The sequence below is a fragment of the Venturia canescens genome, chromosome 8, assembly GCF_019457755.1.
Source record: "Venturia canescens isolate UGA chromosome 8, ASM1945775v1, whole genome shotgun sequence".
In the NCBI taxonomy this organism is placed as follows: domain Eukaryota; kingdom Metazoa; phylum Arthropoda; class Insecta; order Hymenoptera; family Ichneumonidae; genus Venturia; species Venturia canescens.
The window spans coordinates 21,218,269-21,242,491 of NC_057428.1; the positions used below are offsets into that span (position 1 = coordinate 21,218,269).

Sequence of the window (24,223 nt, forward strand, 5' to 3'; positions counted from 1 at the left end):
GACTTTCTCAATCCTTCTCCCTTGATACGCGAATGAAGAGTTTGAAATCTTGCAACCATATTAAAAAGGAATAATCATACATTTTTTAATTTACTGAATTGGAGATTACAGAGGAATGAATTTCAGTTGTTGATCTTTGAATGCTTGATACCTAATTGAAATGATTCATGCACATAATAAATCAAAAATTGTATAAATATGAAACAGGTCGTGAAATAAATTACTTGTTGGATATTACGGTAGGATTTCCTTTGTTCCCACAAAGTTATCGTATTACATTGAATCCTATCGCTATATTATAATATACAAGATTTTCGAAGCTAAATATACATTAACAATCGACACTAGATACACGAGGAGCTTTCTTTTTATCGGTCGATCTCGCCAAATACGACGTCGAGTGTACCGATAATTGCGACTACGTCAGCAAGGAAGTGTCCAGGACCCATTTGTTGCAACGCAGAAAGATGAGGAAAACCAGGTGCCTTGATTTTGCATCGATAAGGTTTGCTGCTTCCATCGCTTACAAGATATACTCCAAATTCACCTTTCGGAGCTTCGATCGCGGTGTACGTTGAACCAGGTGGCACTTGGAAACCCTGACTGAAAAGCTTGAAGTGATGGATCAATGCTTCCATGCTCGTTTTCATCTCGTGTCGACTGGGTGGTGTGACTTTTGCATCGTCAGTCTTTATTTCTCCAGGTGGCATTTTATCCAGGCACTGATTTATGATACGCAGCGATTGACGCATTTCTTCCATGCGGCATAGATACCTGGCAATCAAACAGAAGAGAAGTTTTTATTTATTGCTCAAACAGCATGACAAATTTTGTGAATATGGCTGCTGTTAATTTCTATTTTTTTGTAAAACTACTCCAATCATAATTTCATTTGTATTTATGATAAATTTGAGTAAAAATGATGAATTATATCTTATCCATTCGTGCCCTAGAATATTTTTATCAATTTGTGATTTTTTTTACCGATCATAACAATCTCCGTTTATTCCGATAGGTACATCGAAATCAACGAGATCATAGGCATCGTAAGGTGCAGTTTTTCTTATATCCCATTTGATGCCTGAACCACGGAGCATCACTCCACTGAAGCCCCAATTTAAAGCATCTTCGGATGAGATTGTTCCAATGTTAACTGTACGATGTTTCCAGATTCGGTTCTCCGTAAGAATGTCCTCAACCTCGTCAAGTCGCTCGGAATATTTCGATGCCCATTCGTGTATATCATCCATCAATCCGAGGGGGAGGTCGAGGGCCACACCACCTGGACGAATATACGCCGCGTGCATCCGAGCACCGCTAACGCGTTCGTAAAACTCCATAAGTTTTTCACGCTCCTCAAATAGCCAGAAAAAAGGGGTCATCGCACCAACGTCCAGTGCGTGCGTTCCAATTCCCATTATGTGATTCAGGATTCGAGTTATTTCACCAAAAAGAGCTGTTTTTTCAAATATTTGCATTGAATAAAAAGTTATAGGATTGCGTTAAATTAAATAATTGACAGCAGATTATGGAAAAGAGCTACTAACTACGAATGTATTTCGCTCGAAGTGGTACTTGAATGTTGAGAAGCTTCTCGATAGCCAATGAAAAACACTGCTCGTTGCACATCATGGATACGTAATCAAGACGATCAAAGTATGGGAGAGCTTGCATATAGGTTTTGTATTCAATGAGCTTCTCAGTCCCTCGATGCAAGAGACCAATATGAGGGTCTGCAGACAGTACAATTTCTCCTTCTAATTCCAATACCAAACGCAATACACCATGAGCCGCTGGATGTTGCGGTCCAAAATTGATCTTTATGTTCTTTACATTCTTCTCAACTTCTTGAGGATAGTGTATCGGTGGAACGGTCCATCTCACACCGTCTGCGGGATAGAGAACAGGACCTTGTAACGTCTTGAGGTATTCCAGGTCTGGATACCATCTGGTCGCTGTTCGTTTTTGGCTGAAATTTTTTTTAGGAACAATCATTATTGAATACTGCTTCAGTCAATTTATTGACAATGATACTAAATTTTTTAAATCTATATTATAGCACTGTACGACATAAAACACGGGCTATAAAACATTATGTGATATTTGTGGAGTAAGTTATTCTATTATATGAACGGTGTTTAGTTAACTTCACGCCGTGCAATAATAGACAACTTAAGTCACATGTATCGTAATGTACTTTCATAAATTCATAAATTTCATGATTTAACCTGAACTGAGTTCCTTTCAGATCTTCTAAATTAAAAAAAAACAATTAAATCAGATTGTTCAAACCCAGTAGAGTATTTCCAAATTTGAGGAAATGGAATAAAAGTAGTCTATTGGGAATTTTTAACAATTTCAATCTGATAAAAACTACCGAGTGAGAGTTGATGTTTCAGAATGACAGCATTGATATTTCTCTTTAGAGCCATTTGTGACAATAAGCTAACAATGTCAGCAAAAGAGAAGGAAACCGATTTTTTTTGTCAATCTTTAAGTGTACTGGGCCTTTCAACTCGGCTAATGACACTAATTCCTTGTTGAAAAATCGTGTAGAATGAATAGTAATAATGTTACTTGGATTTTTTTTTACGTTTAATAACGTGGTGATAAAATCTGTTGAGAAAAACATACGAACGACAATGGCTCGCTTTGTAATGTTGTGGTATACGCCAACGTAAGAGCAAAGACGTAGAGGTTAACCAATAAATCATTACATAACTAATAAAATAATCAAATGTCGAAACAAATGAAAACAACACAATGTCTTACTTTGCAAAATGTATAGGAGCTCCATTCTGCAATAAAATCTTCCCGTCATTCGAAAATCCGGTGGATTTGCGTAAAATCGTTCTCAACACACCAGTAGCCATGGTTCACCACGGCCACGGATAACACGGACCGGACCAATTCGTCGTACCCTTGCGTCGTGTCGACAGACAAAAACTTCAGACGATGGAACACACGGAATTAGAACTGCGCAATTGTCGCATTTTATTTGACCTCTTCAATATTCATTCAGTATATGAAGAACAAAGTTATTGAAGACTGATTTATTACAAAATATTTTATATTATTGTGCAATTCTACTTCTATTTTGAAGTCTAACTTGATCCATTCAACTGGACAAAAGGGAAATAGCTGATGGCTCAGTTTGTTCAGTTTCAATTCTTGACTCGTTTTGCATTGATCTATTGACCAATGAAAGTACACTTTCGCCGGAAATTTCAATTTAAACGCGGATTATCTGCAACATCTCTGTAGATCTTAATTTAAAACAAAACTATCTATTCATAACCACCGCTGCATTATTGCCTGGGTAATTTAAGCTACTTCTTATACCGAAATTCAAAAAAACTAGAGTTTTTTACTAATTTACGGAATTTTGGGCATTTCAATGCTGATACAAATCCACTTCGCTTAATTTATCATTGTCGTCGTAGATGACTGTATGTAAAAACCGACTACTCATCGGTGCTTTTCGGTGTCTGCCCACAAAATGTATTATATATTTAAGGATACTGGTTCACGTATCGGTAAGCAGTTTTTTGAAAGCATATAAACGGATCTTTGTGATTTTCCTTTGTGCTCGCTACAGAACGACTTGGTCGCAACACACATACGATCGGTTTTATTACCTGCGCCAACACGTGTTGTTTCTTTATATATATATATCTTTTCTTTCTGATAACATTTCATTGTTAGTTATTTATGTATATGTGCGAATCCCACTCTATCGATTTTTCGCGCACATCATCCGCTTTTATTGGAGTAGAAATATAAAAAAGCAGGTGCTAATAACAAGAACGCATATTATTCAGTTTTATTATTTCCTTACAAAAAAATGAATGAAAAAAAAGTCGAGTTGGGATTCAAAATTTCTTCCTAGTCCAAATAATAACTTATTTTATAACCTCAACAAATTCTGGATTTTTCCAATACATTGTCAATAAACTTGTAGCGACACGGACCATCAATTTGTAAACAATAAACGTGTTCAATGGAATGAAATAAATCATCGTTTGATTAACATTGCTCATTTTTCCTCGTCATTCATGACTCGTGTCCTCAAGCTCCTAAACATTGTTTAAGAATGTTTAAAACGCTAATGGGATGGAAGGAGTAATAAATAATGAATAAAAACGAGCGCACAGAGAGAAATCGCGTGTCATCATTAGATCGCGCGTGTCGCAGCGGTGAAAGACCTTGCGCGCGCTTCTTTGACGTTTTGCACACGCGTTAATCTTAACTTTGGAAATTTGTGTATAAAGGGAAGAGCGCGTGTACATGCGGCGTATGTCGTGCAAGTTCATGTCCGAGCGAATGTTGCGCAGTTGTATTTCGGCGAGGGACACACACTCGGTGCGCAACTCTTCTTGGTTTTTCTCCTCTCCCTTCTTCTTCGTCTTCGTCTTCATCGTCGTCGTCTTCTTCTTCTTCACGCCGCGATCTCTTTGTGTTATTTTTGGACTATTCGACGTTCAATGCTTTAAATAGGACCGAGCTTTCGAAGAAGAACTCAGTCTATAAGAAGTCTTCTACATGTTGGAGCATCGAACCATCTTCGACGTAAGTAAACAATAACATACGATCAAATCCAGTCAAAACACCCACACATTTTTTTATTTGTGTCTCTCGATTTACACTCTTCGAACTACGAATATAGCCCATTTTCGAACATTCTATGCCAATCGACCTTTCCCTTACGACTTCCGCTTTTTCACCAACAATTCCCATCAATGTTTTTTCCTGCAACAGTCGAGAATAAACAATACATTTTTTGAGCATTCGAAACTGCATATCTTTTAGAAAGCTCAACATTTTTTTTAATCGGAAATGTCAATTATAAGGAATGACTTTCAATGAAGATTGAAATAAAAACATTTTCATGAAATTATATTTGTTTCCTCGTGATTTTCTGTCGGAATCATTCCTTCTGTTTACTTGAAAATAATAAATCTTCAATTGTTAATATTTAAAAATATTTTTTACATCTTGAAATAATGATTGATCATCATTTAGCACGATTTTGAAATAACAATGGAGAAATAAATCAATAATTTTGGTTAATCACTCGATCTTACACACTGTTGTGTTACATTGCTTATTTCAAAATATTTTGACAATATGAAACGTCGAGTTTTGTCTTAAACTGTGAAACGCTCGAGGAAACGAAGGACGTAAAAGAATCGTGGTTGTTTAAATAAATTGAAATGGGGACTCGACTGATCCATCGACGTTATTAGAAGCCTCTTTATTCGTTATTTTTTGCAACGCCACTTGGAAACTGCGCCGTACCTTAAAGCTTTGGCAAAAGTTCCGAAGCATGACTCGTGATTATTTTTGAAACTAAGACGCCGAGTTTTGTGATCAAGAAACCATCGAGCTACTTCTAATTAAAAATTTTCTAAGCATTTAGTTTCCTTTGGCTTTGCAGAAATTTTCTGTTTGACAGGAATGAATTCGTAGAGTAGATTCAGGAGGCTCGAAAAATCAAAGTGTATGTCCGATGCGTTCGAGAAATGGAGCTCGAAGAGTAAATAAGATTGAAAAAAAAGAATTCCGCACAATACAACGAAATTAGAAAATCAAGTGAAAACGCGATTCAAGGTCAAGCGTATTTTAGAGCGTACGAGAGAGTATTTCCGGGATTGGGGTAGGTCGCCTTTGACTTCGGGACGTGAGCCTCGTTCTCGAACGTTCCACACACTTTGAAATATGAAAATCAAGAATCAAGCATCGAAAAAGTCTTCAAAGACCTGCTTAATAATGAAAATTCAAACGTTCCTTATGAAACGAACAATTATCAAATAACAAAACAGTAATGAAAAATTATTTTCATTCCCTGTAGAAATTTAATGAAATTTGTGAAATTTCAGATGCCGGCCGAGTGCATCGCCAATCCCTTGCAGCGAGAGCTAGCGGATTCGATAATTCGAATGCAGCCCCTGGACGAGATACGAATTCTGCTTGCCTGCGGGGCCAAACCGAACGACGCGGTGACACAGGGTCTAAGACCGCTCCATTACGCCGTTTGGCAAAAGTATACGGACGCAGCTCAACTCCTTCTCGTTCGTGGTGCAGACATCGATGCTACTGACGAGTGCGGCTATTCCGCGTTACATTTAGCCGCTGAACATGGATATCTGGAACTGGTGAAGCTTCTCCTTAAATATGGCGCGAAGGTGGATCATCGTCAGGATACGGATGAATTATTCCCCAGGTTGGTCGAATATTAATCGAGAAATATTGGGCTTTCGCGTTTGTCATCCAATAATCACCTTTGAAAAAAACATAAAACTCAATTATAATTGCTTGGCGTTGTGAGGCTCGACGTCGTTTTTTTAAATAAAAAGTTTGCTTTCGTCAATGCCAAATTATATGATTTTAGTTTGACTCAAGTTAACAACTGATGACACTTCGATACATCAAATAGAGCGGATTTGTCGAGCAATCTGCTGAACTGACCTGCATCTAGACTTCTTAAGAAAAGCATTTTTTTCGTTAATTATTTCAAGTTCTTGTTATTTGTGTACAATTTGGAATCGATATGAGGCTTCTAAGTGAATACAATTGAAGATTGATGAATCTTTTGGAAATTTGATTCGAAGGTTGTGTAATCACGAATATTCTGAGAGTCTGAGAGCATGTGACAAAGTCAAAACGAGGAATCTCGTAATTCACTTATGAATGATCTCTTGGCGAAAGATGAGGTTTTTCAGAAACTTAACATTAGTAAATGTCACAGTGAAGCTTTTACAAGATCCAAGATCATTAAAACGTTCAATATTATCTAATGAAGAGAGTGATTATACATATGGTTTGTATATCGTTTGGGATAACAGAACGATGTTGTGCGACGAACCCTTGAGACTGGCATTACGGAATCGGCACATAGAAGTGGCAAAACTTCTACTGGAAGCTGGCGCGAACCCAAATAAAAGATATTTCTTTGGATCTGAGATAAACTTGGTATCACCGTTGGATCTTGAATGCATGGAACTGCTATTAACATTCGGTGCCCAACCAAATACGAGAGACCGAGCTGGCTTAACGCCTCTCATGAAAGCAGCTCGTTTGCCACAAGTACGACTTTAATTATTTATTTGCTTATGCACAAAATGTATTTTGAAAGTTCGGTAAGTTCAATTCCGTGAACTTACCTAAAATCAATAGAAGAAAAAATCTTAGAATATTTGCTTTTTAAAAATTCCAGGGAATATCGTCGGTGCTTCTCCTATTGAATTACGGAGCTAACGTCAATGCGATGGCCGATGCCAGACACGACTATCGAACAGTACTTCATTACGCGATACTCGGCGGTGATCCAACGGTCATCAATCTTTTGTTGAAGCAGGGAGCACGATTGGACCTTGGCCCCGACTACCAAAAACCAACGGCATTGGATTTGGCTATATTGAAGGGTGACCTGTCGATCATTGAGATGCTTTTGCAATCAGGTAATGACATCTGGCTCGAATCTGTAACATATAAAACAATAACACACTTGTTATGTATCATTATAAAATAAGACACATCGATACATCTTGGAATCTCTTTCATCCAATTGCGTACTTATATTTCTCTATGAAAAATGTGGCTTCTATACTATAATGTTTCCTGTTGATTTTCTATCGTTCATAGGAGAATTTTTTTTCTTTTATGTTTGCTAAGAAATCCTTGAAGTATCTTAATTGTGATAGAATTTTTCCCTCACCAATGAACTAGTATTTATTCGTGGGCTGCCTCAAAAAATGACAATGCAATGGTTCTCCTCTTGCTTGATACAGTCCTCGAAGGTGTGATGCATCGGTGGCTCGGAAACATTTTCTTCGTTGAATTTTCTCATGGTTTTCGTCATTGTTCCAGGTGCTGATGTGAATGCTACATCTCCAATAATCGGCTCTCCGTTACACGTTGCCTGCGCAGACAACATTCCCAACAGATTACAAATTCTGTGTATGTTATTGGAGCGTGGAGCTGATCCGAACCTGGTGATTCGAAGTGACGAAGGTCCGGCCCTACGACCCGTGCTTGCCGAATACGTCGCTTCCAATGTGAATCCATCGGTCGAAATAGTCGCTCTGCTGTTAAAATACGGCGCGAGAGTCGTCATAAAAACTCAATTCAGAGACCCTCACGGTATTTTAAATTCTCTCCAAAATACTGCAGGCAAACCAATTTTATTAAGGACTCTCCTCGAAGCCGCTGAAAGCTTTGATCCTTGTATGATCAAAAGATCCAGTAGCTTGACCGATGCTCAAAGAGCTCTGGTCATGGAAGCCGCCAGAACTCCATTGCCTCTGACCCACCAGGCGAGACTCAGAGTCCGAAAATTGTGTGGCACCAAATTACCAAATATTGTGAAAATCCTCCAGCTTCCACAGACGTTGCATCGATACCTTTTGTATGATTTGTATTAATTAAAAGCAGTTTTTATACTCCTTCAATATTTGCCAAGTACTTATCCGATCAAAATCGCGTCTTCATTTGGCAAAAGCTTTAGAAGATTACTTCTCTTCTTTTCGGAAAAGAATGATAATCTGCTGAGTCAGACTTATAAATTTGTTGAATTTTTTCGATGAAAATCAACGAGCTATTTCGTGTTTGGTGAATTATTCCAATATCCAGATTGAAGCAGCAGGCAGCTTGTGACGATTTGCCCAATTCATCGATAGTCTCACACTCTCGTCTTCTTGCGAACGGTTTGCTCCAATATACATTGATTTGATATTTTAATCCTAACGAAATAGGAAGACTGCTGGAAAAGATGAAAATTTTTGTTAGATAATTTCGATGATTATGAACTATTTCAAAAATCTGAGCTCTCCAAGTTGGGAAAACAATTACCTCGAGTCTCCGCAGACAAAACATCTCGAAGGAAGTGAGCCTACGAAATTTTCAAACACCCACGATGCCAAGGTTCCATGTTGATATTCTTTTTGCAATGTCCCCAGTAAAATGTGTTGAATTGCATGTCGCCACGGTGAATTCATACGAGGGGCAATGTCTTCGTGCCAAAAATCATCGAAGGATCAAGTTTAAAAAATTCGCTGCGATATTATAGTATTATAGGTTTGTCCTAACGTGTTATCAATCGAATTGTGCGATCTCAAGGAACATCATTATACTCAACATTTGCAGTGTGCGATTCTAAGTATTTTCTTTTTCTCATGAGAGTATATAATTTTGTATCTTTATATACGAATACAATAAATATTGTAAAATTGCGTGGAAAATAAACGCGTTTACTGCACATGAATAATGGACTTGATTGAATTTCCTGATCATCTTAGCTCTTCGATCAGTTGATTGTACAAATTCGTTCGATAATTGACGATGCTTACGAAGCATATCGACAGCTCGGAGCTCTTAAAAAAAAATGGCTCGTATACGAAGCTACGCTTTTCGCTACAGTCTTGAACCGCGAAACGGCAATGATCTAAGCTTTCCCATTCTAGAAATAGCTATCTCAATAGCGATGCTTACGTCACTTTTGGCAGTTCACCGACTCGGTGTCGAAATTTGACCTTTCATCATTTGCGTGGTCTACTTTTTAGCGTCATTCACATTTTACACAAAAAACTACCCATAAATATGAAGAAATATTATTAAATTGAAAAAAAAAAAGAAAACAGAAACAAAAATTTAACTGTGGGGAGTAAATACATTTTTACGGCCCTGAAGCCGGATAAATCAATTGAACATGAATTACTCACAAAAAAAATTCTGTTAGGCTTCACCTTGATTATTTGAAACTGACGTTATGCAGATTTTTTGCATATGGCCAGTAATAGGGCACGGTCAGCCCTGACGTTGAGAGCGTGATAATAATTCCACCAACTGTGGCGTCGTTTTCTTTTCTCGCTTGAAAGGAATTCCTCGATTCTGCATAATCCGTTAGAATTTTATGGGCCTTCTACGACTTATCAGAATTCTTTTTTTCCATTTATCGAGCAACATTCGAGAAACTGTTCATTCGCAATGCGTTAGAATTTCGATTCATAGGGAGCTGTATTGATTTCCGTAGAAATTCAATATTATACGTAAATAACCGAAAAGTTTTGGGAAACAATCCATTAAAAAAATAGATTCGTGTAATGGAAGAAAAATTGTTCAATTTCTGACAATTTGTTGAATCAAATGTTAGTTTTTAGAGTTATATTAACTAAAAATATTTCGTCGGATTTAAGAATGACTTATTCAAACGAAGATCTTCGGTCTGGACAAGCTTCACGATGCCTTAAATTGAAAAATCTTCGACGAAAACATCCGCACTGTAAAAAGAGCTTAAATAAATTTATTAAGGAATATCGTGAGTTGGGACAATTGAAATGATTGATTTCAGAATTACTTTTATTAAGAAATACTCTGCACTTAGTAAATGCCTTATGTTCTTTAATTGTAGTTATGATAATTATTGTATAGCGCTGTCCTAAATCACTAATAAGAAGCATGATCGCTAAACACATTTTACATGCCCTTAAAATTAAAAGTAATATATCCTTAAAACACGACGTATCTTTTTGTTTTGTTGCTGTTGTTTTTATCGATCAAACGAAAATACTTGAATCTCTAAGGAAGCTTAACGAAGTTTTGATGTGGAACTTATTATTTGAATGTCGATGGCTGCATGGGTGATTTTTATTATACGAATGAATGGTGACGATCAAACTGCTAGTTTTTTCTCCTATCATTTAGATCTGTCATGAGTTTCTGTTTGTAATGTCTGTCTGTATGGAATACTTGATCGATTTGGTTTTCTCTCTCTCTCTCTCTCTCTCTTTCTCTCTCTCCCTTTCGTTCATCAGCTTAACAGGTTTACGACTATTGGCATGAACGAGCGCGCACGATCGAACTAACACGAAGGCATGGTTAAACTGTGCATTGTAAATACATCGACTGACCCTTGAATCAGTGTAAATTTGATCTAAAAGGAAAAAAATTAACAATACAAATAAAAAAGCAATGGGCAGTTTCGAGTAAATTGTACCCAGGGGAATTTACTTGTTTAACTCGTCAAAAAGCCTCCGCTGTGAAGAGCAAAATCAAAAAAGGCTCAAGTTATTATATTTTATTTTTCAACACGTAAATACAAACAAAATGTGATTCTAGGAAAATATATGTATTCGTATTTCATAATTGAGTTTTTAAATAAAAATGCATTTTCAATAGTTTCGTAGGCTTGATTGTTTGATCATTTTTGAGATTGCTCTTTTTGCGGAATTACGATAAAATATAAAGTTATTGATCGTTTGGAGATCAATAATGGAGTGTGTCATAATCGGAAAAATATTTTGGAATACCGAATTCTTCTTGTTCAAAAAGATTGAAGCAACAGTTGATCTGCGATCCGTTACATCCCGATCGTCGTATGAATAAATCACTAGTGGGGGAAGGGATGGGGCGGGGGGCTGGCATGGGGTTAAATAAGTGCGAGTCATCGAGTTGCAATACGAGAAAACATATCGGCCCCTGATACTTAAAACTGTACGAGGGTTAACATTTTTCTTCGATTGTTCGAACGACCGTACTGAATTTAGCTCGGTTTTGCCAAATATTAATCTACAAATTAAAGACGTCAATCTCAGGACGACGCCCGCGGTGATAATTAAATTAAATATGTGTATGATTCGCCTCGGAGTGGCCAACTAATTATGAATGAATAGCTAACGACACGTAATAGACTTCTAGAGCCTTCGCTTGTACTTGCAAATCTCGTAACTCGAATGGCTCGTCGTACAAGGGAGCTGAGGATTGTATTTTTTTCTTATCATCATTTTCCTTAATTCTTAAAACATATATGCCGAGGCAATGGCGAGCACAGTGGAGCCCTCCCTACGGTCCACGAATTTAAGTTTACGAAGAGAACGCTCGCCCACGATCGCTAGATAACTAATTATTATGTTTTTTTTTTTTTTTTTGTTATTTTCTCATCTTCTCTTTCTGTTTTCTTTCATTTTTCATTGGTTCAGAAATACTAGCTTAATAAATCTGGTTAAAACTCATCTCGGATAGAGAACGCTCGGTAGAACGAGACTGACACAATTGCGCGTACAAAGACAGTGATTCAACATACAAGAAGAATGAATTAGACCGTCGTAATTTGGGAGTTTGACTCGTCTGGCTTAACACACGACCGAATCACAAATCGGTGATTTCGTTACTGTTTACGTTTTTCTTTTGTTTTGTTCTTTCGTAGAGACTAATCTATCCTAACGGCACACGCTCTTTATCGTCTGTCTCATTTTGTAATCAATTTCATTTTCTTTTTTACTGTAAATAATTATGATACAAGTATTGCGTTGCATGGAAAAATATGACTTCATCTGAGCGCTATTTAACAATGGCTATACATTACCGAATGTTTCAATGATTCGTATAACCGGTGTTCACGGTATTCGCACAAAACTTTTGCAACGTTCATCTTTATCTCATTGTATCAAGATTTGTTCTATTTTTTTATTCATTCTTTTTTCACAATACGAAACCAGATATTTCTCTCTTATTCGTTTTTTCCTTTTTCAAACTCACTCTCCCTCCCTCCCTCTCTCTCTCTCTCTCCCCTTGCCCCCTCTCGTTCCCTAAGCATTCCATTGTTATTCATTTTTATACACTAACATGGAAATAGCATAAAACAATTTACGTCATGATGATTATTATTTCGTTTTTCCGTTTATCTTTTGGTTTACCGAAGACCCTCGGAGGCTGGAACTTCGAATTAATTGAAGCCGGTTCTTCTAGCGCGTAAATTACACGGCTCAACAAAAATTTCATTCAACATTTATGCCGAGCGTAGCAAAGTTTCTTGCTACCCCTCGCTCTTGATTAAGTCTATAAAAATATCCGTATATTGTGACAAACGATTACGGAACTTGGACTCCACGATAAATCAAAACTTATCTGACTCGTGGATCTTGATCAGAATTGTAATAAAACAATGGGAATTGTATCGGGGTTTCACTCATATGGGGGTCGCGAGTTTACTAGTCATCAAATATCTCAACGGATCGTCTTACAAACAAAAAAAAACGAAAAAGTAAATTTTTTATCGCAACCGTCCCCGTGTGGAATAAAGTGCGGCAGGGGAATCGATCTACCTGCGTGTTTCGGATTGTGTATGTTTAAACAATTGATTTTTCTTCGTTTTTTTTTATACATTATTTATAATATTTTCGAGGTGAAACTGTCTCGTTACTAATACTGCGACTCTAACGCACTCAGTTAATTAGCAAGCGTGGTTAGCTCAAGGATTGCTCCGTTACTAGGTATTATTCTCGCGACGTGATGCGACGCGCGTTCAACGGCCTAACATTTTACACTTCCTGTATGCTATTATTTAGTTTTACTGTTTCAATTTTTTTTCCTTTTTAACGATCGGGCATAAAATTCATCGATTCCGTGGGTGAAATCAATCGACGTAGGGGAAGTTATTCGGACCGAACGGTTCTATAACGTAAGTAGTCGATCTTTTATGTTTCGACTTTCAACTAATTATACCTCCGGACTGTGTCGATATTCATCAATCCTCTTTTGTGTTACACTACTGTAGGCTCGAGTTGAGACTCTCAGGCAGACGATAATTCATCATGTGGTACGGCGGGCTAGCCGGGCTACCAGGTTGACTGTTTACACCGTGTTGACTCGTGCCACGACCCCTTTTTCGCCTTTGCAATATTCCTTTTCGTGCCATGTAAAAACGAATCGTACTTATCGGTATCTTGTATTTTTCCGATGCTACTTGGAACGTCATTCCGCGCGCTACCAAATCCGATGCCTGCTTCAATTCGTGCTCCGAACGTCGCTGACGCCTCTGGTATCCTGTTGTACAAATTCAAACAGTGTGAGATTTTTTTTCATCACTTTTACGCTATGATTGTTTGCGTCAATACAAGAATTCGTTTGTTGAATATTTTGCGGGCTCCGGACGAAGTTTCCCAAATTTTTTCATCGTCGTGAAACAAAGAAGACTGGAGAATTTTCATATCTTAAAAATTTCATACTAGAATCTTGTATCGAAGACCCGAAAGTTTACAGACGATGAATGTTGCAGCAACATGAAGAAAAAGCAGAATTGGAATTAGTCATCCAAACATTTTTTCGAATCTTCAAATCTGCGTTTGATATGAGAATAAAAATGTTGGTTTACCTTCGATAGCTGGGAAGGGACTGCTAGGACTGCACATACTGCCTGGCTGCACCATACTGATGGAATAAGGTTTGATATCTTGAGTGAATTGTTCATCGGGTTCCATTTTGACCATGCCTTGGGTCTCGGTTAAAGTAGCCTCGCAAGCGCTCAATGCTTTTTCCAAATGTTGCAACGCTTCTGTATGTTCGATATTGACAAAGTTTGACGAATTGCTTGATTGCGAATCACCGGAAGGGGTTGATTGAGCCGAAGGATTTTCCATACCGGGTGACACAGCGGAAGTAGTATCATCTATAAAACTGGAATTGCTTGCATTCAAACTGGCTGTTTCTTCGAGCTTGTAGTTTGATGAAGCAGGCTTTGAGGATAACGGCGGTGAAGTTGGTGCACTTGAAGAATTTTGCTGAGAAACGTTCTCACTCTGGATGGTATCTCGACCCTGGCTCGACAGTCCGCGAACCTGGAGTACGCACAATAGAAAAAACAAATTTGCACAATGACAAAAAGACCTTTCAGAATGGCTCGTTAAATTTCAAATCATTGTTATCACTCACTTGCAGTGCATCCGCAGCCTGCATGAGTTTCTCAAGTTGTTGTTGTTCGACATAGACTTCACCACGGTACATGAATTCGACCAATGCCTGGAGTTCCCACATTCGCATGTCTCTCAAAAATATGATCGGATGAGTGCACGGGATGTCCAGTAGTAGACGCTCGAGGTAATCGCTACACGCGGACAGTACGACTTTGTGGCATTTTATAGAGCCACCGTCGCACGCGAGCGTCACATCAACGAATTGTTCGGAACTCAGCAGCTTTGGAAAGGCGCTGTGCATGTTGGACTGATGAGAATTCCATGATACACAGAATTGTTGTCGTACGCCACCGGGATAATTGCCTGCAGCGGGCAAGGTACTTCCCGTTTCCATGTTAATTTTATTGACAATCGATTGTTGCTCTGCAAACGATCAGAAATTCTCATTTTACAGATTGTAACAATAATTTTGTTCATTATTGCAGCTCACAAATCATCTGATTTTTTATCAAATGAAAAAGTCTTGCAATATTTTTCAAGCTTGGCACAAAGTTTGAATAGATGATCAAACATAATGATCTTTGATTTTTGATTATCGACTTCAAAGTTCTGGGTAAAACTCAAAAATAATTACTGATACTATGTAATTCAGATACGACAAAGTTCTTGTAATACAAGTAAAAATATTGAGATCTGCAATACGAGTTCATTTTTACTAATATTTCTTTATCAACTCTGTCAAATCCTCAATTCTGAAATAAAATTCAGAAATGAGTCAATAACTTTTGCTGCTGTAAATTGATTCAAGCGTTTGGGTTACCGATTTATCACATCTTCGATCCTAGACTCAATGAATTTGCTTTTTCGAAACGATACAGTAAAAAAACTTAAAAACCTTTGTATACATTTTCATTCATTTAGGTTCATGGATTCTGAATAGTTGCCTTCGTTTATTCAGACTCAAAAGTTTATAGAAAATGCAATTGTGAGGTAAAGATAAACATCCGAAGAGCCATAGGTTAAAATGATTGAAATCTTTGGAAAAATAAAAAAAATGTTGGCTCTGCCACTTATTCGTTCATAAATATCACTTACAATGAAAGTACGATTGTGTTTATTCAAAAGTTGTACCGAGTAACGATTTTAACTAGACTGGATAAATTTTTGAGTGCGGGCTGAAACGACTGTACGAGTTTCATTGAATTGATTGTATTTTGGAGCCAGAGGTGATACAACATCTAAAAATCCATAACAAATGTGATTCGGTCACCGATTTCCCAACCAATGCAAAAAAATACAAATTACTTGAGAAAAAAGCAGACTCTATGAATAACTTGAATCACAAATTTCAAATACCTTTCAGAATTGTCCAATCAGTAAACGAAAAATCCAACAGTAAACTCTCGTCTCGTGAAGCCAATTACAATGCAGAGGGTCAGAAGAGTCTGCTTGTTCTAGAAAAAAAGAAAAAAAAAACACATGGAAGAGGGAGAAAAAAAATAACAGTTCAAAAGTAGAGTCCTCAAAAACGAAGAAAAACGTGAAAAAAACGTGCGATACTAAACGGGATGAATAATAACACTGGAAAAAAAAAACTCGGGATTCGAAGAGATATCGATTTAAAAATAGGTAAAAAGTGTATTAAAAATGTAAAAAAAAAGTGTGGAGTGGATTTAAAAAGTGAGACAGAAAATACCTAATTGTCGTTCGGCCGAGCGTTCTTAAGGAAATTTACAATATGGCTGTCAGACGCTCGAAAAAGTTCACATTTAAGCAACAAACATTGGTCTAAGCCGTTTAATCGAACGCTTAGGTCCGTGAACGCACGGGGGTACGAGTTGGCGAAACGAAAAGAAAAAAAAAGTAAAAACTTTGTTGTCGGCCCCCCGAGAGTCTACGACGCGCGACTGAATACGATCTATATAAAATATTAGTTAAAAAAAAAGGGAGAAAAAGGTCGGAGCGTCCCGGTCCAAATGGAGGAAAAAACGAAAATTCACGACGGTAATAGCGACGAGCGGTGTACATACAATAACACGAATTGTGAAACGAAGAAACTCACGGTTACAAACACGATCGTGTGCGGCGGAAAGAAAGAGAAAGAGGAGGAAAAAAGAGAGAAAAAAAAGATCCTCCACGATGTTGAGGAACGCGTGTGTGCAACGCGCAATGTGTGTACATTAAACGAAGAGAGGCAGCGTCTACGCGGTGAGAAATCACGTGCACGAAAAATAACCGTGTACTCGAGAAGACAGGTTAGCCAAACAAAAGTCGGGGACGCGCGTGTTCTTACAGTACTACGAGACCTCGCCTAGGCCAAAAAATGCGGAGATCTTTGTGAGACGCTGTCGGCATCGAGGGGCCATCACCCTTCCCGGGACCGCCTTGACCGCAAACTTTTCAACAATTTATTCTTATCCTTTTTTCTCCTTTCTCTCTTCCATTTCTTTACGTTAAACTTACCGATGCGTCACCCAACACCGTCTATCATTGATATACTTCGATGTACGATCCTTTCCTCCGTTCAATTATTTTTTCACTCACGGGCGTTTCACACTCGATAACAAATAAGTTGATTGTCGCGTCGTTTTTCAGGAAGAATTTCTCAAGAAAACATGCATCAGCCGAGATTTGCACTAGCTAGGGGAGCTGGAAAGAAAGGCGTGGGGGTAGCCGCCGTCGCTTCTGGGGGCGAGCGCATGGAGGGAGGAGGGTAGATCCGATAGAGGGACACTAGCGAAACCTTTTCCTGCTAAAGCGTTTAAATTTTCACATTTTTTTAGAGAAAACATTAAATTCTTTATTTCGTATTGGTTTTTACTTTTTTTCTCATAGACTCTATTGATTTTTATTCCTATATTGATAAATAAACATACAATGTTAATCGAATACGATTTATTGACATTTTTTCATTACTCATCCTCTCTGTCACGGAAATAATATAGAAAAATTGTATTCGTCTTCTTATTGAGCTAGAGAAATGGCTTCCATAATAACGTCTAAAATACTTCGATAGAAAAGTTTCATTTCCATATGCTCAATTTTAAATCGTGAGATTTTCATTGTCGTTACCGATCACGTCTATATTACGTGACCTATTATTTCTTTTTAGCCGGGTTTGACTATCCTATCATAAATGATGAAATTTCTTCAACACACCATTTCTCCGTTAGGAACCAATCATGTTTCTTGTTTCATTGGGTTCTGGGTTTGGTTAGTTTATTAACGTTATGGAATTATTTTTGGTATAGCGTAATAATAAAAGGCGAAATGTCGGAAGGCGTTCAGTCGGTAAATTCATTCACGTTTTTTCTCTCATGTTTAAAAACATATTTTCAATCAACGGAATAATACGGGAACAGAGTCTTAAATTAAAAAAAAAAAAATTATTTTTTCCATGCATGCCCGTTTCTTGAATGAAAACGGGAAAATACGGAAACTCGCACTCGTCGTTTTTGCGTTGTCGTCGTTGTCGAGTATCCCATTTGACCATTAAAATGGATATTACTCTGTGGAGGGGGATATTGGCGCCATAAAATCAAGCCGGTCTGCCGTTCAAAGAATACCGTTATTATAAAATACAAGAATAATTCTTGGCAAAACATGAAGAGGCTAAGATGAAATGAATTGTGAAAAAGAAAATCTTTGAAGGGGGCGTATCAGAAAAAAATTCAGAAACTCCATAATACAGTTTTTGGGAGGGAAATTCCCCCAAAAACCATTAGGTTAAAAAACACTCTATTTTACCGACTATATAGTTCCAGCTGACGCAGTGACGCACCAAAGACCTACGTAGGATGGATACCTACTATTCATTTCTTGACACACGTTTTTCAATCTTTAATTCCTATCTAATACTATAATAATAACAATAATTTTATTAGTTGAAACGTATAAAAAAGCAGCTACAAAATAAAACCAGAAATCTACAACTCCAACGTTAATTCCAAAATAAATATTTGATAAAGATTGGGATTGAAACATCATGAATCCAATGCGAAGTGGGTTATCGCTTTTGCGGTATTGGTATTTTCGATATACTCTAGTAACCGAACTTTACATGGTGGAAAAGTGGGAACGAAATTTCATCCGTATCCTTTTGTTAACAAAAAAAAATTCGTTTAACAGTAATCGATTAGCAAACTGTTTTCATGTTCAATTACAAGGTCGCAATTGATATTTACAAGACGATGTTGAAGTACAACGTCATGTAGCACTTCAAATTACAAAATTTTGAAACAATTCATTTAACCACAAGATTTCTATCACAAATAAAAATTGGGAAATAACATTTTGACTGGGTCAGTTTTTGAGATGGCATTAGAAATAAAAAACAAACTTTGTGTGATCTGAAGAATGTCATCGTTCAATCTCCAGATTTGATAATTGGTCTTTTGTTCCGATCAGAAATAAGCGTTAAAATTGGTACTATTGGAACAGTATCGATACTAGAAAATTTAGCATTGTATCTCGACACGATTTTTGTTAAATTTTATCAACGAAGAATGAATGAGATGGAAAAGATCCTATACGATAATCAGATGTTTTCATGCTTGTAGTATTCGGCTTGTTGTTCCTTTTCAATTGCAAGGTTCTACTACCTGCAACAATGAGTTTACTCACGTAACAATTGGTTTGGCGATAAAATTGGTCCAGTTTCCGGGGCAAGACTGCAAGATGCTTTGTTCCTGAACATTCCAGGACTGAATGAATTCTTTTCCTTTTGATTGTTATTATTGTTTTACAAATATGCTAAATACATTATTTCTGCAGATATATAAAGCTTCACAGTCTTTTCTACGCTAAGTGTGAACAGTGCGGATTAATAATATAGTAATAATAAACGACAATGACTTTTCATCATTATTTTAGTATGCGAGTCATTGGGTAATAATACAACTTATATACAGCAAGAATGAAGTCTGCCAGAGCAATAATTTCTTTAGTTCTCTTATCATGGAGACAAAACTTGTTTTTTATCAGCCTGGAAGTTTCATAACTGTATAGGTAATAAATATTGAATCTTTATTTATGTATAATATGCATAATATGTACCAAATCAACGATAAAACCAATAAGTATTAACAATTTCGATTTCTTATAATTCGTTTTTAGTTTCTTTTTTTTTTTTTTAATCTGGCCTAATTAACTGCCAATGTCACATCTTTCATCAAACCAAAAATAAATTTTATTTTCGATGATAGAAAAATCTACGATCTGCAGTATCGATTATCGACCAATACAAAATCGTTTACAGCGCTTAAAAATTCCGCACGATGTTTTGGTATTTCTATTTCTTTTTTCTCGTTCGTTTTCCTTTTAGTTCCATCCGACCCACGTACGTAACGTATTAACAGTACATTTTCAAATTGCTGTTAAAAACCAGTCACGTAACGATGAAGACCGACACATACATTTCGTACATTGATTTTTACTGGTAATAGAAATAGGCACATTAGGAGTAATTAAGACGAATTTAACGTCGTTGAAAAACGTCTCGGGAAGATGCTGCGATCGGTTGGTTTCGAACTTAAAGTGTTTTTTTTTTTTAATGACGGAGGAAATTTCTTAATTGCAGGGCCAAAAATATCCGCAATTCTCACCTTGTTCATTAAAAATTTCCCTTTTTTCTGTGTTCATTCTCTTTTTTCAATTTCAATACTGTCTGACAGTGTAAGACGCACTTATCTCTAGACCCACGATCATCGATTAAGTCAATTAAAATTTTCAGGTCTTCTCTACGCGTAAAACAAGATAGTACTTTGATCCTAGATCCGTACGTTTTATAAATATAATAATAATTATAATAACAGTAACTTTATAATATAATGTTCGCTAAATCGTGTACGCTACGCTGTTTGGGTTTTCTGATGCGATGAAATGAGTATACAAGGAAAATATTTGTTCTCGCGGAGTTACGCTATTTCTTCGTTTAATTTTTAATTCTAGTGTGCGTCTGAATAATGTGAAACAATTGAATTATTGTTGTACCAGACTCTTAGGTATATAAATAGTCAATATTGTTTTGAATGAAATTAATATATAGCCATGTGAAAACATGTTGAGAAAAAAGGAAGATTAAAATTGAGGGGGGGAGGGGGACAACCCTAAATCAGTGGTAAGTATGATATGGATCGGCTATCCAACATTACGTTATTCTCGGTGTCTAATCTTCGCACACGCACTCTCTGCTTGTAATGATACTCCTTGAGATAGCTCTTAAGTGTCTTTGGCAACTGGAGTTTGTTTATCCCATCGTAAGTTGTTCTGGTTGTTATTACTGCTCGGCACAAATGTTGCAACGGGAATGCGAAGTTACGGTGCAGGGGTATCGTCAACATTGGCTCGAAAAACATACAGCAAGAGGGATCCTTGTAATGTTCGATCAAACCGCAAACCTAAAGAACATAAAATTCTCGAGATTATGTTTGATCCATGAAAAAGTCTAAGTGGTACAATTTTTTAAACCACTGGATGGAACCACGCTTTTGTTAATTTGAGTTCTATTTTATTGTCATTATTATTGATAAGTGAATCATTTTACCGTTTCCGAAGCATAAACACCGGGATCATGAGCGTCGAAGCTGAATTTGTGATTCCACTGTTCGATTCTGGCATGTAACGAACGTTCGTACTTCCGAAAACTGACGGAAAATAGAAATTCTTCTTGTGCGGAATCTCGTAATAAAAAGGTACCCTCTGGTTTACCCTCGAGCAACCGTTCGGCCTCGTATCGGTCCATCTTACCCCAATAAAACGAGCAGGCCGTTATCGAACGTAAATCTGGTACTAGGCAGTGCACGTAGTCGACCTATAAAATTTATTAGAATATTTGTAATATAAGAAACTCTTCAACTCAAATCGTCCAGCATTTTTTTGGAGTTTAGAAATGCAATCTGTCTACTGAAAATTAATCATACATTTAATCGTGAATTATAATAATTGATATAATGGTCACCTGTGTATGCGCTTGTCTTTCTACATTCGGGACCAAAGTAAAGTCGATTTGTGATAAAGCAGTGAGAGCGGCAGCGTGTATTCCAGCATGCGCTTGGAAGAGGGCTGCGAGGCTATCGACGGTGATACCATTGGGATGTACTTGAATCCCTGTTGGATAATTAGGTCTGTATCCAGGCGGAGGCTCCACACCTTCTTCCATCTCTCGAGCTCTCTGGAGTCTTGCCCTCGCATCGCAGTCCTATTAATAACAAATTGAATTCGTCATTTTATCAAACGTAGAAAGAACCAGTAGTTATGTATTTAAATATAAGTTCTGGACAAAATTACGAGTGAAGAAATCGTAGAATGCTGAAGAAGTTTTTCTCTGATTACTTATTAGTTTCTGAAATTTATAAATATGCATATGTCTGTCAAGCATACTGGTACTATGGTTAATGTGTCGACGTGTAAGAGGTGTTGTGTATAAGAAACTTAATATTCCACAAAACGAATCTTCTGAACTTGTGTTCCGGTTGAACACAACTAGGGTGTTGTAGTTGCAAAACAAAATGTTTACCTCCATTGGGAATTCAGCTGGGTTGAAGCGTGACAAATCAATGACAGGACTGGGTGGGAGGGGTCCAAAAACAGGGCTCTGAGGAGCTGATCGATTATTAAAAACAACACCAGCTCCCATGGGATGTTCTTCGGTGCGTCTGTAACCAGTGCAAACGCACTCAGTGCTATTGTTGGGTTGATCCGGTATATCAATATTTTTCGATCCTTTGCTCTTGGCACAATTGAATTTCAGGACCCAATTGCTACGTTTCTTCTTAGTGGATAGGACATGATTGCACACTGTGCTTTGATCCTTGTTTCGCTGTTTAATCTTTTGCTTGCCAAAGGAAAGAGTTTTTGAGGTGCGCCTTAAGGGAGGATTAACAGGGCTGTCCTCGGAGCTACTGCTACTGTTACTGCTGGAAGAGCTACCGGAGCAGCCTTCGTGTTGTTTGAAATCTCCTTCGCTGTTAGCAACCAAAGCTGGACTTACAAAATTCCCATTACTGCAATCCTGTGTTGACTCTTGAACTTGATCAATAGCTTGGCTATAAATCGATTCGAATCTCGAATTATGATTATCGAGTGATAAATTAGACTCTTCGTTATCTACCACATTCCCATTAAACTTAGCTTCGTTGTTACTCTCCTTATTTATATTCTGAGTTGTTTCGTTGCCGTTATTTTCGTTATAAAGCCTTTCGTTATCCGGTACTTCACGCTCCAACATATTAAACTGGGATTGCTGCTGTTGCCCATCCGTGTATAAATCCGCGTTCAGCCTTTCCCCATCCATTCTAAAGAATTCTCTGAAACTAGCTAAATGCTGTCCCATAACTGAATAATATTGCAGGCATTTTATCCAGCCAAAATCTCCTTGTTAATTTTAGTCCCAAATTTCTTCACCGCCTTACAATATCTCATTGGTTGTTTGCTTTATCCATATTCAACGAAGGACTAAACAAAATTACTAATTCTTTTCCTTTTCTGTTCCAGACGATTTTTCAACGAGTTTGCATAGTACGAGCTGAAAAAAAAATATTCGATAATTTTCCAAAACACTTTTACCAGTTAATAAGAATTTTATGGAATAAAAAAATTTCGGAACCACGTTAGGAACAATGAAAATCTCGTTATCAAGATAAGTGAAAGTACGCATATAGTGAGTTACATCTGCGATTCGTCATAGCTCCGATTTTAACGATCTAATACACGGTTCGAATAACTATATATAACATGTAGATATTTACCATAAATTCGTTCCTCGTAGGTTAAAAATTGAATGAAACTCCAAACGTTGAAGGTTTTGAGAATTGAAAGGGTGGAAATGAAGACGAAAATTCGATGAATCGTGATAAAATTGATGCTCCAGACTTTTGCTCCTCTGCTTGTCGTAACTAGTCCGCACAAGTCTTGACAGGAGCACTAGTCGGTTCACTTATCAACATTGAGTCGTTTTGAAGTTCTTCGTTAGGGATATTACACTATTTATAGTTTTTCTTTCTACGAACACGAATTACTTACAACGTTTTATGATACAATCGTCACCAATTATAGACACGGGTCAACAGTTATCTCGGAACAATGTTGAAAAATATCAAAACAGGTATGAGTGATGTTACAGCCATTTTTGCCAACTCCCTCGTCACCACCGTTTTCTCTTCTCTTTCTCTTGGAGCAGCTAATAAGAAGGCATGGGAAAGAGACATAGAACAAACACAATGGATGGTTGGGTGGAGGTGGTGGGTTCATGGGGTTTATATATCACTGAAATACATAAATATATCTATAGTTCAGTGGTTTTTATATCATACTACACTACGTCTTTTCCTAGGGAATTATTGACTTTTTTTTGTTAACCTAACCTGGTCGTCCAAAAGGTTGTCAACCCGAAAAAACGAACGATCCCAGCAGCCCGTGTGTGAAATTATTTTATATAATATATATGATGATGATCATGGGAGACGATTAGTCTATGAGAAAACAAAACATAGTCCTATCTCACAATTTGTTTCACAAATAATGTAATGCGTTGTGTT

The 24,223-nt window shown here is 37.3% G+C and overlaps 4 protein-coding genes and 1 long non-coding RNA gene across 9 annotated transcripts; 2 read left to right on the plus strand and 3 right to left on the minus strand.

The window, feature by feature from the left end:
- Positions 1-232: 232 nt before the first annotated feature.
- LOC122415200 (NADH-ubiquinone oxidoreductase 49 kDa subunit-like) lies at positions 233-3,113 on the minus strand. Its single transcript, XM_043427191.1, has 4 exons — positions 2,773-3,113; positions 1,548-1,969; positions 985-1,456; positions 233-774 (listed from the first exon to the last, which is right to left on the minus strand). The coding sequence occupies exons 1-4, from the start codon at positions 2,871-2,873 to the stop codon at positions 369-371; spliced, it is 1,401 nt and encodes a 466-aa protein (XP_043283126.1). The 5' UTR covers positions 2,874-3,113; the 3' UTR covers positions 233-368.
- A 1,184-nt stretch (positions 3,114-4,297) lies between these two features.
- LOC122415199 (ankyrin repeat and protein kinase domain-containing protein 1-like) lies at positions 4,298-9,262 on the plus strand. Of its 2 annotated transcripts, none has more exons than XM_043427189.1 (5): positions 4,298-4,569; positions 5,880-6,223; positions 6,846-7,086; positions 7,217-7,460; positions 7,870-9,262. In XM_043427189.1, exons 1-5 carry the CDS (start codon positions 4,543-4,545, stop codon positions 8,421-8,423), a joined length of 1,410 nt encoding a protein of 469 aa, XP_043283124.1. In that variant the 5' UTR covers positions 4,298-4,542; the 3' UTR covers positions 8,424-9,262. The 2 variants fall into 2 exon arrangements, with proteins under 2 accessions (XP_043283124.1, XP_043283125.1); XM_043427190.1 differs by lacking the exon at positions 4,298-4,569 and adding an exon at positions 5,035-5,656.
- A 1,076-nt stretch (positions 9,263-10,338) lies between these two features.
- On the minus strand, positions 10,339-17,193 carry lolal (lola like). 2 transcript variants are annotated; one of them, XM_043427195.1, is made up of 6 exons: positions 17,151-17,193; positions 16,044-16,141; positions 14,707-15,110; positions 14,417-14,612; positions 14,150-14,329; positions 10,339-13,821 (listed from the first exon to the last, which is right to left on the minus strand). In XM_043427195.1, the coding sequence occupies exons 3-6, from the start codon at positions 15,079-15,081 to the stop codon at positions 13,544-13,546; spliced, it is 1,029 nt and encodes a 342-aa protein (XP_043283130.1). In that variant the 5' UTR covers positions 15,082-15,110; positions 16,044-16,141; positions 17,151-17,193; the 3' UTR covers positions 10,339-13,543. The 2 variants fall into 2 exon arrangements, with proteins under 2 accessions (XP_043283130.1, XP_043283129.1); XM_043427194.1 differs by having other exon boundaries at positions 14,150-14,612.
- A 1,247-nt stretch (positions 17,194-18,440) lies between these two features.
- LOC122415208 (uncharacterized) lies at positions 18,441-19,463 on the plus strand. The gene is made up of 2 exons (XR_006261882.1): positions 18,441-18,778; positions 19,229-19,463. It is a non-coding gene; the product is annotated as an uncharacterized lncRNA (long non-coding RNA).
- A 232-nt stretch (positions 19,464-19,695) lies between these two features.
- LOC122415197 (suppressor of cytokine signaling 5-like) lies at positions 19,696-23,954 on the minus strand. 3 transcript variants are annotated; one of them, XM_043427186.1, is made up of 6 exons: positions 23,712-23,948; positions 23,435-23,621; positions 22,204-23,211; positions 21,646-21,885; positions 21,232-21,498; positions 19,696-21,085 (listed from the first exon to the last, which is right to left on the minus strand). In XM_043427186.1, exons 3-6 carry the CDS (start codon positions 23,017-23,019, stop codon positions 20,795-20,797), a joined length of 1,614 nt encoding a protein of 537 aa, XP_043283121.1. In that variant the 5' UTR covers positions 23,020-23,211; positions 23,435-23,621; positions 23,712-23,948; the 3' UTR covers positions 19,696-20,794. The 3 variants fall into 3 exon arrangements, with proteins under 3 accessions (XP_043283121.1, XP_043283120.1, XP_043283118.1); XM_043427185.1 differs by having other exon boundaries at positions 23,709-23,948; XM_043427183.1 differs by having other exon boundaries at positions 23,435-23,954.
- Between the last annotated feature and the right edge of the window lie 269 nt (positions 23,955-24,223).

What these genes read in the sequence shown, in the direction of transcription:
- LOC122415200 (XM_043427191.1), bottom strand. Translation starts at nt 2,873, where the DNA reads ATGGCTACTGGTGTGTTGAGAACGATTTTACGCAAATCCACCGGATTT. An exon ending in GCTCCTATACATTTTGCAAA is followed by an intron (nt 1,970 to 2,772) that starts GTAAGACATTGT and finishes AAAAAATTTCAG; the next exon opens with CCAAAAACGAACAGCGACCA. An exon ending in TCGAGCGAAATACATTCGTA is followed by an intron (nt 1,457 to 1,547) that starts GTTAGTAGCTCT and finishes TTGAAAAAACAG; the next exon opens with CTCTTTTTGGTGAAATAACT.
- LOC122415199 (XM_043427189.1), top strand. Translation starts at nt 4,543, where the DNA reads ATGTTGGAGCATCGAACCATCTTCGAC. An exon ending in AGCATCGAACCATCTTCGAC is followed by an intron (nt 4,570 to 5,879) that starts GTAAGTAAACAA and finishes GTGAAATTTCAG; the next exon opens with ATGCCGGCCGAGTGCATCGC. An exon ending in ACGGATGAATTATTCCCCAG is followed by an intron (nt 6,224 to 6,845) that starts GTTGGTCGAATA and finishes TTGGGATAACAG; the next exon opens with AACGATGTTGTGCGACGAAC.
- lolal (XM_043427194.1), bottom strand. Translation starts at nt 15,081, where the DNA reads ATGGAAACGGGAAGTACCTTGCCCGCTGCAGGCAATTATCCCGGTGGC. An exon ending in AGGCTGCGGATGCACTGCAA is followed by an intron (nt 14,613 to 14,706) that starts GTGAGTGATAAC and finishes TGCGTACTCCAG; the next exon opens with GTTCGCGGACTGTCGAGCCA. An exon ending in TCCCTTCCCAGCTATCGAAG is followed by an intron (nt 13,822 to 14,149) that starts GTAAACCAACAT and finishes TTTGTACAACAG; the next exon opens with GATACCAGAGGCGTCAGCGA.
- LOC122415197 (XM_043427183.1), bottom strand. Translation starts at nt 23,019, where the DNA reads ATGGGACAGCATTTAGCTAGTTTCAGAGAATTCTTTAGAATGGATGGG. An exon ending in AAAGACAAGCGCATACACAG is followed by an intron (nt 21,499 to 21,645) that starts GTGACCATTATA and finishes TAAATTTTATAG; the next exon opens with GTCGACTACGTGCACTGCCT. An exon ending in GTGTTTATGCTTCGGAAACG is followed by an intron (nt 21,086 to 21,231) that starts GTAAAATGATTC and finishes TATGTTCTTTAG; the next exon opens with GTTTGCGGTTTGATCGAACA.